Here is a 16,763-nt window from a genome sequence, read left to right on the forward strand (position 1 = left end):
GCAGTCGATCTTTTTTGTTGGGAGTATGGTTCGTGTGTGCACGAAGGATCTTCGCAATTGTGTCAAACATGTGCGTTCGTACAGGACATGACTTTTGAGAGGATGCTTCACTGATCCTTCTTATCCTCGCCACCCTGTGGCAACCCACTAGCCGCTGCCGCCGCCTCTTCCTCGTTCTCTTCTCCCTCTCCCTCTGCGTCCTCCTCCCTCCCCAAGTCCTCCGCCTTTGCCTCGCCCTTCTTCCCCACCGCCACCACCTTCTCCTGCGCCTGAATCATCTCCAACTCTCCCTTCAACTGCACCAGCTCCTTCTCGAACCTCCTCCCAAACACCTCTACGTAGTAACTCGCACCGTTCCAAACACTAATGACAAAGATGCCGGCGAAAAACACGCCGGAAGCGGTTCGGTTCGGGTAGAGCAGCAGAGGGGCGGGGAGGGTGGTGATGATGGTGTAGACGAACTGGAGGAGCATGAACGCGGGTTCGCGACGTTTGGGCGGTGCTTTGCCGAGGAGGTTGGCGACGGGACCTTTGCCCTTGCTCATGGTCGAGTACGAGTTGATGCGTTCGCCCGTCTCGATCTTGGTCTTTTTGCGGATGACGATGAGTTCGTAGTAGACTAGTTGCCAGATCAAGTAGATCGTCACATTCTGTCACCCAACACAGTAAGAAAAGATGGTCAGTGTGAGATGTGTGCTTGATGAGAAGCGGCGGTGGGGGAAAGGCAAGGGGAAAGGAAAACTTACAAACCAGAAACTCGTGTAGCCGTTCAACGTGGTCAGGTTTTTCAAGGCGGGGAATCGAGTCACGGCTTGATCGTGAGGCATGAAGTGTACCATCGTTGTAAAGACGAACGGAGGGTAGAGGTGGATGAACAGCGAAGTCATTTTCTCCAATGAGTGGAAGACGAGGCTGTTTCGCCATGTGGCGACGCTGAACGCCAGTGGACCATGAGCCGCACAGTAGCAGCTGTTTCCGGGGGATCGCATCAAAAAGGGCAACCACGATAAAGTCAGTGTCCCTCCCTACAACAGCCCGCAAATTCTCCCGAGCGTAAACTTACACGGTGAACAAGAACTCCGAGTGAGGAAAGACCCAGATGAACAATAGATTCGCCATGTTCAAAAAGTAGCAGAAATCGAATAAAAAGTAATGCCACTTCCTGCTGGTATACGACCAAACCCTCAACGGCAAAAAGTACAACGCCAAGACCGAGTACAATGTCGGGATGAGCTCCGGTCTCAACGCAAACACCAACGAGCTGACGACCAGATTGCACACCCCTACGACGAACGAGATCTTATCGCGCAAACGGACCACTTTTGCATCCATCCACTTCTGTTGCAGGTTTTCGATGCGTTTCGAAACGCGCGAACGCATCTTCTGAAGTTCGTCGTCCATCTGCTGAAGTTCGCGTTTGGAGCGGGCTTTGCGGACGAGCTGTTCGCGACGACGACGTGCGCGGGACTTCATGTCTCCGGAGAAGGCGGACCACTTTCGACCGGCGAGATCGAGTCGTGGGGAAAAGTAGGTTTCGAACAGGTCGCTGAGGGGGAGCGCGCCGGCGGTACCGGAGGTGCCGAGCAGATCGATGCCTTCCATGGACGCGGATGCGCTCGAATGATTGGTGCGGAACGAGGGCGTGGATACGGATCCATCGTCCGAGTACGCTAGACTCGAGGCGCGCGAGAGCGTCGGTCGCAGAGCATCGCCGGAGCTGGAGGCGTCGGAAATGTGCGAGTAGGTGGAAGATGTGGAAGAGGCGCGTCGCATGTCGGCTCCCTCGACTGCTCCGTTGCTGTCGACGTGGCTGAAGGAGGAAGAGTCGGGTACGGAGAGTGTGTCGCTTGCCATGATTGCGGCTCTTCGCGGTGGAGCGGCAGATGGTGGATGAGGAGGAGTTGGTACGGCTGTGATTGTGAAAGATAATGGAATGCTTTGAAACACGCATGCCTGTCACAACGTGGATCAGTGACAGCATCGCGCATCGCCCCCCTTTTTGTTCCCTTTGGTCCACACCAACACACACACTACAGCATGCAACGACATCCGCGGTGTTCGGCACAACGCGTTTTCCTGATTTTGTTAGATCCGGCAACATTACCGTCCCGCCTCTTTCTCATTAAGAATGCCTTCCCAACGGCAATACAGTCGATATGAATCGAGCATTCGGTGTGCTCCCAGCAAGAGGCCACAGATGGCAGCTTCGCTTCGCACCAGACAATCCGTTGCGGTCCAATTCGGGAGAGGATTGGAAGACTGTGGTACGGCACACGACAGCACCCTTACGGTGTTGTAGACAAGGCGTGGCAGGCGAGTTACACACACACACTCACTCCCTGCTTGCTGCAGTCGAAGCCGTTCAGCAAGCCCCAAATGTCGAAGTGGCGCGAGAGCCCCAGTCTTGACGGATGGCTTATAGGACGATGATGTGTGAACCGGTTCTAGAGAGTATGCTAAGAGTACAAGGTGAGGAGAAGACAATACAACGAGAAAAGAGTGAGGTGGACGGGGAGGGGACTGCGAATGATGCGCCGCTATACGAAGACGGTAGGCAGTGTGGCGAAGCGAAGAGTGAATGTGGGCTTTGTGAAGGGGAATTGGCTGGGTGATTTGCAGATTGTCGAAAAGACTGTGGAAGAGGGGCTCGGTACCTGACTGAAAGCGAAGACGAACGAAGGCAGGCAGCCTTCCAGCGCGAATCGATCACAGCCGTGTCTGACCAAGCCGATGCACTGGTATCTGCCGTGCAGAAGCACGTAACAGCCGTCTTTCGTATGTCGTATGGCGTGCCGTCACGGCCTTGTAACAATGCAGCGCATCGACATCCATTTGTTTCGATACGGACCTGGAATCCACCTTCATCTTCATCAGACTAGCGACCGAGTCGAGACGACCGACGTCACACGTGGCCCAGCTGCGCGGCAGATACTCCCATCTAGCGAGCTTCGAAATGCAACTGTTGTCATTGCGCACGAGACATCGAAAGCAAAGTCAGTAACTGTTCATCTTTCCACAAAGTATCCGATCTTGCTTCGTCGGCGCACCGATACACCACGAAGATAGAATCAGAACTTACCATACGCTTCGTCCTCTTCTTGTACATGACACGGTGACCGCATTCTCTGCAACGGATGGGTTCCCTTGGTCGGATCTCATTGGTGGCGGCGCAGTCGGCGCAGATGTACTCCATCACAGGGTTGCGAGATGCGATTCCTCCCAAGCCTGGGCCGCCGCTCGGCGCTGATCCTGCTGGTCTTGCCTGGTATGACATGCTGTGTGTGTGACTGTTCCGTCCTCCTCAGGTATCGTTCGACAGGGGTGGATGGTGTGAGGGATGCGAGGGGGAAGGTGTGGAAAGGAAGAAAGAAAGTGGAGAAATGTTGCGAATTTTTCCTCCTTGAACGGACCCTGGACAAGGTGCGTCACGTGACACTGCCACACCCACGCTCAACCTTCTCGATTTCGTTACAGGTGTTGGACTCGTTAACCTCGCTCTCGCATCCTTCCGCCATCATCACCATCAGCGACCACGGACATTCATTCACGAAGGGTCTAGCGCGATGTCTGGGCAGCTGGAAGGCATCATCGTGCTGAGTGCGGATGGTCGGCCCGTGGTGCATTCACACTTTGCCAACCGCATCCCTTCGTATCCTCTCCTCCATTCGGACTATTTTGCGACCCTGTTGGCAGGCATCAATTCGGCCAATGCGCACATCTCGTCCTCTTCAGCATCCAGCTCAAATCTAGGAGATGATTCGTCGTCAGCAGGACCTTCGTCGAATCGCATCTACTTCACGAAAGATATCAAGCCCGTCATCTGGGTGCCTGGCGTACCGGATGTCAACCCCTTGGATCTGCAGAACCAATCGGAGAACGACGACGACAGCGATACAGACGAAGAGGGGGCAGCGGATGTGACAACAAATCTAGCGGAGCTCTCGCTGGCCAGTCAGCTGAGTGCGCGCGTCTCCGCCAGCCGTGCCGCATCCTCGAATGCCGCTGTTGAAGACATAAACGTTTGGGATGAAGCCGGATCTACACAAACGTCCAACACAATCAAACCAGCAGCATCATCAGAAGCAGCAGGAGAAGACACCTCTGCACACACACTCACCATACCACTGACAACAGCGACAGCAGAGGAGAGAGGCGCAAAGGTGGTCCAACACGCCGCCGAAGCACTCGCCGAACAAGGTGCAGCCCTCATCCACGTCGCTTCCGGACCGCTCCGATACCTCTGCCCCGTCTCCCGCGAGATCGACCCCCTCGTACCCCTCACGTTCCTACGGTCCTTCATCTCGATCCTGCAAGAATACCTCACTCAGTCCACCGACCCCACCCTGCTCACCGAAGACACGCTCCGTGACAACTTCGACATCGTCTACCAGCTCTTCGAAGAGATCGTCGATACCGACGGCAACATCCTCACCACCGAAGTCAACATGCTCAAGAGTCTCGTTCTTCCGCCGAATTGGGTCGGAAAGCTGGTAAAAGCGGTAGGCGTGTCCGGTCTGGCATCTGCTGCACCGCCGCCGTTGATATCGACGATCCCGTGGAGAAGACCGAATTCCAAGTACACGAACAATGAGTTGTACGTTGATCTGGTCGAGAGCTTGGAAGGTGTGGTCTCGAGGACGGGTAAGCCGATCGCGTTGGACGTGTGGGCAGCGGTGCAGTGCAATGCGAGGTTGTCGGGGACGCCGGATCTGTCGTTGACGTTCAATGCACCGAACCTGGTGCAGGACGAGAGCTTCCATCCGTGTGTTAGGTGGAGAGTGTGGAGGAAGGAGAGGAGGTTGTCGTTCGTTCCCCCGGATGGCAACTTTGAGTTGGTATCGTTTCGAGTTGGACAGCCGTACCTTGCGGTCGCTGATGCAGACAAGTCGGGCAGCAAAGGCCCGACAAATGGATGGGCGAAGGCGATCCCCGTGCAGCTTTCGCATTGTATCGAGCTGCAAAAGGGTTCGGGAACAGCACTCATCCAGGTTCAAGCATCACCCTCCACCAGCACATCGACCTCTTCCTCACTGTCATCCCAGCCCGCTTCACGCCCATCCAAAGGCCCCGATCCAGCGGGAACGCTTGAAGAAGTCACCATCACATTCGGTCTCGGACCTGGCGTCGTCTCCTTCGAAGCCGCCGTCGGAGGTGGACCCCTCCCCGCAACCACCCTCAACTCCTCCATCACTCCCTCAACGGGCGACGTCTACGGCAACTACATCTACGACCCTTCCACCAAAATCGTCCGCTGGACCATACCCAAACTGCTTCCCTCGGCATCCCAAAGACCCTGCCTGCTCAAACTCACCTGGACCACCGGAGATCCGCGCACCGCACCCACCCATTCGAGCGCCATCACGCTCAGCTGGACAAACCCTTCCCAACCCCTCTCCCACCTCAAGGTGGACTCGGTCAACCTGACTAACACCAACACGCACCCGTATCGACCCTTCAAAGGCGTCAGATCCTTCTCCAAAGGAAAACTCGTCTATCGAGTCTAGCAAAAGTGATGGACAGCAATGCATGTATTAACGCACCCAAAAGATAAAAAAGAGGTATCGCAGGGTGACAAAATCAAGCCAAGAACAAATTACAGCTGCTGCCCCAAATCGAGTGTCTATTCAACCCAAAACCACCAGAGCGCCGAAATAACATCAGTGAGAGACGCTACGAAGCATGCAACATGAGCTTCCACCCTCTATCCGTAGCTTCGTCCAACCAAGCCGTGAGCGAAGCGTCGTCTACGATCGGCTCCGGCTTCTCGTTGCACTGGAACGCTCCGACATCCGCACCCAGCCTCTCGCGTGTCTTCTCCAACAGCTGTGCAAACGTCGGACTCGGTGGCATGCGCAACGCTATCACGCTGTCGAGATCGTTTCGACGAGCCACCTTGATTCGATGGTACGCAACGTTGGCCGCCGAACCCGAAGTTGCACCTTGACCCGACGAGTTCTGCTTTCGGTGTCCACTGGATGCCTGCGACGTACGACCCGTGCTCGCCGCGCCCGTCCCGCCAAACACGGCGCTGCTCCTCGTCGAATCACGTTGCCCTGAGGAAGCGCCGGCTGAGCCAGAAACAAGCGAAGCCTTGCGCATCTTGGCGCTGAGATCGTCCTCCGCTTTCGAGGATGTACTGCTGTTACCCACGGGCTGATCCTCGGCGTACCTGTCGACGCCATTGCCTCGCAGCTGCTGACTCGCCCGTTGGTCGACGCCTCCGGCAAGGTACCCGTACTCCTGTTGCTGCAAGCCGAGATCTTGTTCATCGGTGGGTCCCCTTGGCGGATGCGAGGTGCAATGATCACCAGGTCGAGGCTCGAAGAAGAGACGCACCAATTCGGAACGCATGATGTATTCGGGAAGCGAGCAGAGCTCGATGATGTACTGATCAAGGTCGACGCGACGCTGCGATGTGATGAGATCGTCGACGACATCGAGGGGTCCAGGCATGAGGGGAAGAATACGCTCGCTGGCGTGACCGTTTGCGTCGGTCTCGCGACCGGCTTCGGCAGGGAAGTGGTCGAGCAGTGCGATCTGGAACTCGTAGAAATCTTCATAGAGACGGTAGAGGATGAGATCCCGTTCCTCGCCGTCGGGCGCTGCGGGCGCGTTGGCGGGTGCAGATGCAGAAGGGCCGGCCACGTGTGTTGCCTGGATGCGGAACCAGTAATCGCCCTGCTCGTAGTGGAACGAGTCGACAGTGGCTGATGTGATGATGCCCGTAGGTAGCGGCTCGCCCGGCGACATACCTGGCGGAAGTTGTGCGAGCGGGTCGACGGCGTCGGCGTCGAAAGGCTGCATTGCCCCTGCGGCGCCCAGCGGACCGCCTGCGTGGTTGTAGAGCTCATCTTTAGGTGGTGGTGTAGGGACGGGAAGAGACGAGATGGACGATTGTTGGGCGTGCAGACCGCTCTGTGGGAAGCCGACATTGTTACCGCTGCTCCCGGAGGCGGCGGCTGCCATGTTGGTGTAGGGTGAAGCGACGCCTGGCTGCGCTGATTGCGGAAAGTCGAAGCGGCCGAGCGGGATGGTGTTCTTCTTGTACTCGGCGGTCATCTTTTTCCACTCCTCGACTCTGGGCACGACGCCGCTCTCGATGAGTTCCTGGACATCTTCGATGGGCCTTCCAGTAACCAAGTCGCGGATCTCGACGAAGGCGACCGGTATGAGGCCCGGTCCACCGAGTCTGCCGATGGGTTTGGCGACGAACCATTCGAAGTTGGACTGCGCAATGACGATGATGGACTCGCCCGCCTTGGCTTCGAGCTCGTCGGCCCGTTCGGCGAGGAAATCGTACTTGACTACGGCGTAGAGGCCTCCGCCGCCTTTTGCAGTCATAGCGGCGCCGGCGGCACGTCCACCGTAGGCTGCAGTGGAAGATGATGCTGCTACGGACGTCAAGGAAGCGTTAGGGGGCGACATGCTGCCAATGGTGGGCGAGGTAGCTCCTGGACCAGCAGCGGTGGCTGGGTTGGCGCGATTACTCTTGGAGAGCACGTCGAAGTGGCTGGCTGGAACGAGACCGCGTGCGTTGGTCATAGGATTGCTGGCCTCGAACCAATCCGCGTTGGGAGCGGGGTCGACAATGACATGGAAAAAGTCGCCCTTGTGGAAGCTGAGCTCGTGCGGCGATGCGGATTTGTAATCGCGGATGGCGCGGATGACGAGCTTAGGTGGTTGGATAGCGACGGCGCCTTTGACGCTGGCAAACGTGCCCGGGCTGGCGCTGGATGCGGAAGGCTTTCCACCGGAATGGCGATCCTTGTTGAGAGACCTGCGAAAGTCCTTGAGGCCCTTCATGATTGGGACCGGCAGATCTGAGGCTCGTCAGTGCGGCAGGGTCGGCTCGATAGCTTCCAAAGGTGCAGCGATGTCTGCGAAGTAGGCCGACAGGCAAGCTGCGTTATAAGGTCGTGATTGTCGTCAAGAGGAGTCTGCGCTAGAGAAACAGGGTCGCTGATGCTCGCCGATCTGAGCGTGCGCGTGCGCGTGGTGAGCGCAAACGTCTGCGTCGGTGCTCTGTGTTGACGGCACAGCAGCCGAACCTCGTAGCGGAACGGGAATGGTCGATGGCGGTGATGATGGAAGGGAAGCAGCGAGGCGAGAGAGAGTGAGAGATAACCATGCGCCGACCGAATTAATGGCGCGGACCAGCTCGACGGGAACGTCAGCCAGTGGAAGCGTGCCGCGACGAGGCTGCAAAGTCAAGCACGGCGGACAGACCGGGGTGCAAAGCTGAATTGAGCCCTTTTTTTCACGCCGCAGATCCTCAGCGCAGCAGCCTGCAGTAACAGCAACATAAAGAAAACATAATTTTAAGCAAATGCGCGAAGCGGGCAACAGAAGGGTCAAACTGCAACACCCTAAACACGCTCTCCCCGTCAACTGACTGAAAAACCGCGGGCGTGGAGAAGGCGCCATGCGGTGGGAAGAAGCGCTTGGTTGTGCATCTCGTAGATACTTGGAGCATGTCCGGGTGAACAAATTCAAACCTCGAGAGCCTATCACAGGTCGTGTACGGATGCGCTCGGCTGTGCAGGTACAGTGTAATGCGATGATTGTCGGCACCATGCAAGGCCATTGTTCCTTGATCTGCTGTACAAGTGTACGATGATAATGGTGATGCCATCTACGTCGCTTTCTACGGAACTTGCACCACACCATATGCGGCTTGCCAGGTTAGTCGGGCAACTCGGCAGCATCCAAGATCTGGATCCCATTTCCAGAGAAGACGAGGTGAAGGCTTCCGAAACACAATTTATGCAGCTGCGTCTGTGCGCTCTCGCATCCGAGCTTGCCGCTCATCATCTTGTTCGCCTGAGACGGGCGCCATAGTAGGCGAGTGTTGCCGAGATCTGCATCTATCCACTGCACGCAGCCGATGGGCTTTTTGGCTGAATCTTGTCGATTCAACTCGATAGCAGACGGCTCGCTTCAGAGGTAAGGTGCAAGACGGCCATTGTCGAAACCTGAGTACAGTAGCCGGAAGGGGCGTGAATGTGTGCAGCCTCTTGACGCGATGCATTATTGCAGCGTAGAAGTTGCAATTTGTTTTCTTTGCCGCTCGCCACGATGCTTGTCCCGCTTTTCCTGTTTTGCCAGGTGATGCCGCGGCTCCACCCGCTCTTCCCAGCTTCTGCCTGCTATCTGCTCTAGACAGCTATGATCACATCGGCAAGCTGAATGCTGAAGTGTCGGATCAAGTCCGATTCAAGGGTCACGATGGTAGACCCTACTTCTTCGCACGCAAGGATCATTAAGTGTTAGACTCGTGAAATTGTTTCCCTCGTCCCAAGAAATTCTATCCGCTGCCCTGTCCGCGACCTTGCAAGGAGAAGCGGCAAGAAACAGCGCTGAGGTGCTGCAGAGCCGTGCAAAGTGGAAGTGTGACTGAATACAGGTCACTCTACGCCTTTCGACACTCTGCGCTGAACCGAACGTGATTATGGATTTCTTCTCGTCTCCTTTCCTCCGCCACTCCTTCCATCTCCACCACTCACTCCCGCAATCGTCCTCTCAGACCGCAACCCATCATGTCTACTCGAGTCTACGTAGGAAAGCTTCCTCCTGATGTCCGTCGCGGTGACATCGAGGATCTATTCCGCGACTATGGCGTAAGTTTTTCCACCTGTCAAGCTTCTATTCTCACCGTGTCCGATGATTTTTGTATACTCACACGCACATACGCTTTCTTGCCATACTTCGCCCTTTGCAACAGCGACTGCATGACATCCGCATCATGGGCGCGTTCGGCTTCGTCGAGTTCGAGCACCCTCGCGACGCCGAGGACGCCGTCAAGGACTTTGATGGCAAGAACTTCATGGGAGAGCGAATCGTAGTGCAGCACGCAAAGAGCGGAGAGCGCCGCCGTGAACCCGCTGGCTACGGCGCCGACTCGTATGATCGTCGAGGTGGTGGTGGCAGCAGCTACGGCCGCGACGCTCCTTCCTCCCGATACGGCGCTCCTCCTGCTCCCAAACGCGAGCCCCGCCTTCGCCGCGGTCAATTCCGCTGCATCGTCTCGAACCTTCCTCCCAACACCAGCTGGCAGGACTTGAAGGACATCGGTCGCGAGCATGGATCCATCTCGTTCGCAGATGTCGACGCTACCCGCCCGGACGAGGGTGTCATCGAGTACGACAACCGCGATGATTATGAGCGTGCCCTCGACAAGATTGAGGGTGTCGAGCTTCGCGGTTACAAGCTCCGCATTGACCCCGCCCGTCCGCCTCGCGATGAGCGCGACCGCAGCCCTCCTCCCCGCCGCCGCGATGACAGTCCTCCCCCTCGTCGACGCGACGACAGCCGCGAGCCTCGTGACCGCGAGGACAGCCGCGAGCCTGTCCCTGAGCGCAACGGTCGCTACGACAGCCGAAGCCCTCTTCCACCTCGTGACGACGATGACGTTTCTCGTCCTCGCGATGACTGATCTGCTGCTTTCGCCCTTCAAAATCAATCAAGAAAGAATGACTGCCGACAAGACTCCGTTCCTCCCCGCTTGCTCTTCAAATCTTCGATGTATCTCCTGATATTTGTACAATGTCGCTTCCGTGCTGGCTCCTCGGCTCCTTCCATTTCATTCCAATCGAACCGATCGGCTCCCTTGCTCAAGTTATCTCGTCTTCGCACGGCACTATGGCTCCACTGGTCCGACTTTCTCCGCATATGACGATGGTTCTCTGCCATTTGCAAGCAATTCTAATCCTCGCGCTTTCTGTGTTCCCCATAACCTGACGGTTTCAACGATTTCGAACGATCGCAGTCTCACGACTCGATCTTTCTTCGTCAGAGCAAGCAACGCCTGACCCCGGGGGTCTACCGCGATCGTGTCAAAGAGGCTCTGTGGTCGCCTGCACCGATGCCGCAACGAACACCCTTCACCGACTCCCTACGCTTTGGATCTACGGCCTCTCTTCTTTGAGCGAATCTTCAGGTCGACGTTTCCGGTCCTCGGCTTCTTTCGGGACCCACTGGCTCTGAAAAGGTGATGTTCATCTGTCTGACATGCTTCTGCTCTGTCTTGACGTGCAAGGTCTTGGATGCCAGTTTGAACAGCTGCTTCCCTGCACGGCATTTTCTCCGATACTTTGTTACCACATCTGTGCCTTTGACGCATGCTTTGCTTTCCTGTTTGTTCGCCAGGCAGGTCCCTCCGTCAGAAGGCTAGCCACCTAATGTTCTACGGACGAATTTCTTGTACATTCTTTCATCAGCGAGGAGCAACGCACTGGCAAACGCACTGGCAGAGAAGCCGCTCTGCCCTACCGCGTAGAGACTCATCAGTCAGCTCGTCAAAGCCGCTTGGATCAGGACCCGCCACGCTGTCTCGATGTCGCGAGTCGCAAAGCTAGTCGTTTGGAACACGGTCCTGCACGACGGAGAGGAGACGCAAAGTTAAACATAGAACTCAATTTGGCGAGGTGAGTATTTCAGCACCTTTGACGGCTCCTCTACCATACACCCTCCATCTGCGCACCTTCGCACAGCTCTCAGCTGCCCACGTCGTCGGCAGAACGAGCACAATGCCTCTGTCAGGCGCCGCCATCCACTCTTGTCGTCCCCTTCTGTCGGCTGATCTTCGCATCGGCGTCGGTAAAACGTTAGCTTGATCGCTTCATGAAATCGAAATCGAGCTTTCACACGATCGCGACTCGTGCTTGCACACCACCGCGTAATGACACGTCCTCTGTAGAGATTGAGCGTTCTATCTCACATGAGCATGACATCCCTCCTCGTGGGCGTCAGATCCACCTGACTCACCCCACCAAAGAAGTCCGTCACCTTGACATCCGCAACATCCCTTCCGAACAGATCCGTCCTCACCCCCGGATCGCTTTCGATGACTGCACTGTCGTAGGCATCGAAGAGCTGTTTCATAGTCGCGTTGCTCGTCTTGTCCATACCCTCCATCCATTGGAGGACAAAGTTTGTGAAGCGATCGATCATGGCGACGCCGAGATCGTCGTCGGCGCCGTGGCTGTAGCTGTTCTGGCCTTTTTCGCTGGAACCGGTAGCCAAGACGTTGGGGGAATAGATCTTGCTGTAGAGGGTGTTGGCTTGACACGTGTCGACCATGAAGAAGAGTTGGTGGTAGCGTTTTTTCTGCCACATCTGTTCGACTGCATCGGCGATGTCGAAGGCGGAGATCTCTTCGTAGTCCTGGAACTTGAGGAACTCGTCGCCGCCGTGTCCGGTCATGTAGAGGAAGACGTTCGAGCGTGCGTCGGTTTCGAGCCGTTTGGATTTGGGAGTTGTAGGTGGCAGTCGACCGGTGAGCAGCCGTATGAGGTTTTCGACCGACACTTCGTAACCCCGGTAGTCGACTTCGATGTTGTGCCCGTACAGATCGAGTCGGTTGGATGTGGATGACCATACGTTGCCAGGGAACTTGTTGCGAGGATTGCAGGCGGCATCGTCGGCTAGCATTAGGATGATGTTGGAGTCGGGGATGCCGAGACGCTTGACGGTGCGGTACATGCCGAGCGTGTTGGCGATGTGTCGGTAGTTGAACCAGAATTTCGAGGTGCACACCAGCACCGCCCAGTTGTTCGTGTGGCCTCCGCGAAGGCTCGAAGTGATGTTGGAGGAGAGGTGCGAGGACGTTTGTGTGGTTGTGGGGTTGGTGGTGGGAATGCCGAGGGTTGAGAGTGCGTCGTTGAGTCCTGCTCGCTCGAAGAACTGCGTCACTTGTTGAACTTGATCCGATGTCAAGACGGACTCTGGGAACACGAAGGGTATCGCGATGGCGGCCAGTAAAGCTACGAGGATGCTGAGCAGCAGTATACGTAACGCTGTACGTCGGCCTGACCGTGATGGTGAGCCTTTCGGTATTGCTACATGTCCGCCGGTCGTCGAGGTGCGCTGCTTTCGCCGTTGCTGTACCTTGTGCGGACCCGCGGCATCTGCCGTATCGACGACTGTCATCGTCGTCCCAGTGTCGCCTCGGGTCGTTCCGGAGACGGAAGCTAAGCGTCGCGGGATGATGGAATGGCAAAAGGCAACGTTGAAAGTAACACTAAGCGTGCCGCTCCAACGCACAGGTGGAGCAACTCGCAGCGCCGACTTCCGGGACCCTCACTGAGAAATTCGCGGTTGCAGACCCACTATCTCGGGCTCTTCTCTCTTTTCCCCTCGACTTGTCCGTTCGCCATCCTCACACCATCCCAGCTCGGTATCATACGAGCAATCACCAGCTCCCTGGCGTCCTTGCAGCTCGTGACGATGTACCACATCCACCGCTGTCCACGTCTTCACCCTCATGGTCGAGTTTATTAAGAGCTTTTGTGAACCAGAAAGCTCACCTCTGAGACATGGCTGCCAACTCCGACCCATTGCGCGATCTTCCTCGTCCTCAACCCCACACTCTAACCCACGACCGCCACTTCTGACACCACGTCCATCTTTCACACATCGCTCTGGTCAGACATGTAATTTTTCAACGATTGCATGCATTTGAGTATTTCGGAACAAGCACAGGAAAGAGAAACGGCGAGAGGGATCGAGACGTCTCGACCCGACTACTGCATAGTACAAAGAGTGTGTGGTTTGTGCGTGTGAGAGCAAAGACAGAGCGCTTCAACAAGAAGACCGGCACGCAATCGAGACATCAAGCATCGAAACTCCGGCTCTTTGCGTCTGTTATGCGCTCGACGAAAACAGGAGCCCATAGCAGGTAAAGGAAAGCAGTCTAAACAGGTAATGATGATATGCTGAGGAGACAAGGAACGAGCGAGGGGATGTCAACTAGGACGATCCGCGAATCCGGGGGTCCGGGGTGGTACGTTTAGTAGGCGAACTGCTTGTTAGGGTCGTTACCGTAGTCAGCAGAGGGTGCGCCGTTGGCGCGCTTGTACGACCACTGCTTGTTAGGCTGCAGACCCCAGTCACCAGCAGGAGCGCCGTTATCACGCTTGTAGGAGAACTGCTTGTTGGGGTCGTTACCGTAGTCAGCAGAGGGTGCGCCGTTGGCGCGCTTGTAAGACCACTGCTTGTTGGGCTGCAAACCCCAGTCACCAGCAGGAGCGCCGTTATCACGCTTGTAGGCGAACTGCTTGTTAGGGTCGTTACCGTAGTCAGCAGAGGGTGCGCCGTTGGCGCGCTTGTACGACCACTGCTTGTTAGGCTGCAGACCCCAGTCACCAGCAGGTGCGCCGTTGTCACGCTTGTAAGCGAACTGCTTGTTAGGGTCAATACCATAGTCAGCAGAGGGAGCACCGGTGTCACGCTTGTACGACCACTGCTTGTTAGGCTGCAGACCCCAGTCACCAGCAGGAGCGCCGTTGTCACGCTTGTAGGCGAACTGCTTGTTGGGGTCGATACCGTAGTCAGCAGAGGGGGCGCCGGTGTCACGCTTGTACGACCACTGCTTGTTGGGCTGCAGACCCCAGTCGGCGGCGGGCGCACCGTTGTCGCGCTCAACGGCGGCAGGGGCTGCGGCGACAGCGCCAACAACGGCCAAGCCCATCAGCGCTACGGCCTTGAACTGCATTGTGGATGGTGATGTGTTGGTGGTGTGGGTCGGGAGGCGAAGCGGCGATCACAATAGCAACAAGAGGGTGAAGAGAGCACCGATGTCAAGTCGACGGTGATGGCAGTGGTGGTTAGAAAGGATGGAGGTAGGGGGCAATCAAAACCGGGTCGTGCCTTAGATACCAGGCTTCCTTATAAGCTATAACTGCAGCCGAGGTGACTGGCATGCCTCACGCCATCCAGTCGATTGTCGTACCTCACAGCGCCCGAATGGAAGCCCATCCGGAGAAGCGAGAGAAGCGAGCTGCATCGACCAGGGCAGGGAGGCAGGCACAACCACACGGGTGCGGCAAGGGGGGCCTCGCAGAGAGAGAGAGGGATGTTGACAACGATTTCGCAGGCGGTCGCCAAGGGTGGGACGGCAGTGGCGCACACACAGAGGATAGGACAAGGGGTTAGACGCGGCTTGCCACTGTGTCAGTGTCGTTGGCGGCTGCTGCAGGATCCCATCGGCTCACTTAGCGCCGGACGTTACAGCAACTTGGTGCAATTGAGACATGATGTCGTACAAGAGGGAAAAGTGCGTTTTCGCCTGGCAAACAAATCAAAGAATAAATTTAGAGGAGAGCGTAAGACAGCATATGGTGGCCGAATAAGGGCCTGACAAGCGGCAGGACAGCTGAGCAGGAGCCCTTGCATTCCTTGACCAGGGGAACAAAGGTTGAGGCGCGGTAGATCGGCAGTGTGGCAATGTGGGTTCATCAGAACGGCAGTTCCCGGTCGAAGATCGCTCGAAAATCGATCTTAAAATTCTAATTAAATCTAAGAGTAAACACATTTGATTGATGCGGAAGTAAGGGCAGGTCGTACAAAGAGGCACGATCGCACAGACGGCAGAATCGATGGAGGATCCAAGCAATGGCGATCCACAGAATGAAGCTCTAGCGTGGTGCCTGTAGGAGCGGGCAGAGGAACGCGCCAGGTCAGAAGGCCCAGAAGCGAGGCAAGGCGATGCAGAGTCTCTGATCTAGAGGCTGAGCAGGGCAGTCGACGACTCTTTTTCAGCGTCATTGACTAGCGCAAGCCGAACGGCATCGAGGCATGCAAAAGGCATCAGCGTCATGCGCAACTTCATTTGCCTGTTGCCTCGAACCTCAAGACTTGCAGGCAGCTCATGAGCCAGCCAGCGTCTGCCAGTCGCAAGTTCATCCGCACGTTCCGTTCACCTGTGAACAGCGGTAGACGGCGGTCAAAGTGGCTTCTGGCGGGGCTGAGAAGCCGTCTGAGATCGATTCGTTTTATTTATTTTTAAAAACCTATTTGTAATTGATCTTCGAAATGAAGCCACGCCCGCAGTGTGCAGGCATCCGTCGGATTCATTCGGATTGCAACCGACGCTGCAGCGTGACAGCGTGACAAGCAGGAGCGTGAGAACGCCGGGCGCCTTGTCTGAGTTGGAAATTGCAAAATGCACGGAAATCGTCTCTTCGCAAATCTTTCCACACCAAAAGATGGCCCGCTTGTGCCGCTCTGACTTGACGAGTAAGTGGTCCCAGACGCGAATTCGGGCTAGTCTCGCCTTGCGTGCTTGCACATCTCAGGTCTATCCTGAGCTGGGTACGCGCGCCTACCTCATCAGGTTCTTGACCTCACATCAACCTCGTACGTACACCCCTCACAAGGTCGGAACATAAGAGGAGCGGCTAGCGTGAGAAAGGTCTCAGACTTCAAATCACCCAACAAGCAACACAGAAAGCCGAAAATGCGTGATGAGCGCCTCTTGAACTTTGAATAAACCCTCTAAGAAGCTTGGCAGCTATGGCAAAGCACAGTATCCCACGTATAATGATTCATGATTGCTGCTGCCAGAGTCACAAAGGCGTGCTTGTGTGTTACAGCAGCTGCATCCACAGGTTGATCGCAAACACGATCAGGGCGGAAAAGCAGGAGGCGGCTGTTGCAGCCCGGACGGACGATCATAGGCAAGGGGCGGTCTCGTCCTGCGTTTGCCGGCAGCGCCCACGTTGTTTCCGCCCTTTCTTGTTCCCTCTTAGGCTCCTGGCGGTCAGTGATAACAAAGGCGGGGCTTGAAAGGAAGCGCAAGTGACATGCAGGAAAAGAAGGCTAATGCGCGCGGAGTTCGAGTGGGCTTGGGAAACAGTCGGAGAGCTGACGACCGAGCGAGTAACCTCCCGCAAGCTTTGACTGGCTGGCAGGAAGGGGTCGCAGGGGCAACGCAACGTTTCGAGTCGTGGAAGGCTCTGTTCACGTGTCTCGCAGGTCACGGCAAG

The 16,763-nt window shown here is 56.3% G+C and overlaps 7 protein-coding genes across 7 annotated transcripts; 3 read left to right on the plus strand and 4 right to left on the minus strand.

The window, feature by feature from the left end:
- Positions 1–107: 107 nt before the first annotated feature.
- Positions 108–3,193, minus strand: PHSY_002177 (hypothetical protein; the record flags this gene model as incomplete). Its single annotated transcript, XM_012332801.1, has 6 exons — positions 108–650; positions 747–969; positions 1,064–1,910; positions 2,105–2,259; positions 2,655–2,875; positions 3,080–3,193. 6 exons carry the CDS (start codon positions 3,191–3,193, stop codon positions 108–110), a joined length of 2,103 nt encoding a protein of 700 aa, XP_012188191.1.
- Positions 3,194–3,563: 370 nt separating this feature from the next.
- PHSY_002178 (hypothetical protein) lies at positions 3,564–5,504 on the plus strand (the record flags this gene model as incomplete). The annotated part of the gene is made up of 1 exon (XM_012332802.1): positions 3,564–5,504. One exon carries the CDS (start codon positions 3,564–3,566, stop codon positions 5,502–5,504), a length of 1,941 nt encoding a protein of 646 aa, XP_012188192.1.
- Positions 5,505–5,670: 166 nt separating this feature from the next.
- Positions 5,671–7,803, minus strand: PHSY_002179 (scd2/ral3 protein; the record flags this gene model as incomplete). Its single annotated transcript, XM_012332803.1, has 1 exon — positions 5,671–7,803. The coding sequence occupies one exon, from the start codon at positions 7,801–7,803 to the stop codon at positions 5,671–5,673; it is 2,133 nt and encodes a 710-aa protein (XP_012188193.1).
- A 619-nt stretch (positions 7,804–8,422) lies between these two features.
- Positions 8,423–9,263, plus strand: PHSY_002180 (NADPH dehydrogenase; the record flags this gene model as incomplete). Its single annotated transcript, XM_012332804.1, has 3 exons — positions 8,423–8,542; positions 8,925–8,943; positions 9,106–9,263. The coding sequence occupies 3 exons, from the start codon at positions 8,423–8,425 to the stop codon at positions 9,261–9,263; spliced, it is 297 nt and encodes a 98-aa protein (XP_012188194.1).
- A 273-nt stretch (positions 9,264–9,536) lies between these two features.
- Positions 9,537–10,432, plus strand: PHSY_002181 (hypothetical protein; the record flags this gene model as incomplete). The annotated part of the gene is made up of 2 exons (XM_012332805.1): positions 9,537–9,617; positions 9,722–10,432. 2 exons carry the CDS (start codon positions 9,537–9,539, stop codon positions 10,430–10,432), a joined length of 792 nt encoding a protein of 263 aa, XP_012188195.1.
- Positions 10,433–11,712: 1,280 nt separating this feature from the next.
- Positions 11,713–12,927, minus strand: PHSY_002182 (potential GPI-protein transamidase complex subunit; the record flags this gene model as incomplete). The annotated part of the gene is made up of 1 exon (XM_012332806.1): positions 11,713–12,927. The coding sequence occupies one exon, from the start codon at positions 12,925–12,927 to the stop codon at positions 11,713–11,715; it is 1,215 nt and encodes a 404-aa protein (XP_012188196.1).
- An 859-nt stretch (positions 12,928–13,786) lies between these two features.
- PHSY_002183 (hypothetical protein) lies at positions 13,787–14,491 on the minus strand (the record flags this gene model as incomplete). Its single annotated transcript, XM_012332807.1, has 1 exon — positions 13,787–14,491. The coding sequence occupies one exon, from the start codon at positions 14,489–14,491 to the stop codon at positions 13,787–13,789; it is 705 nt and encodes a 234-aa protein (XP_012188197.1).
- Between the last annotated feature and the right edge of the window lie 2,272 nt (positions 14,492–16,763).

This window comes from Pseudozyma hubeiensis (genome assembly GCF_000403515.1).
Source record: "Pseudozyma hubeiensis SY62 DNA, scaffold: PHS22, whole genome shotgun sequence".
Lineage (NCBI taxonomy): Eukaryota > Fungi > Basidiomycota > Ustilaginomycetes > Ustilaginales > Ustilaginaceae > Pseudozyma > Pseudozyma hubeiensis.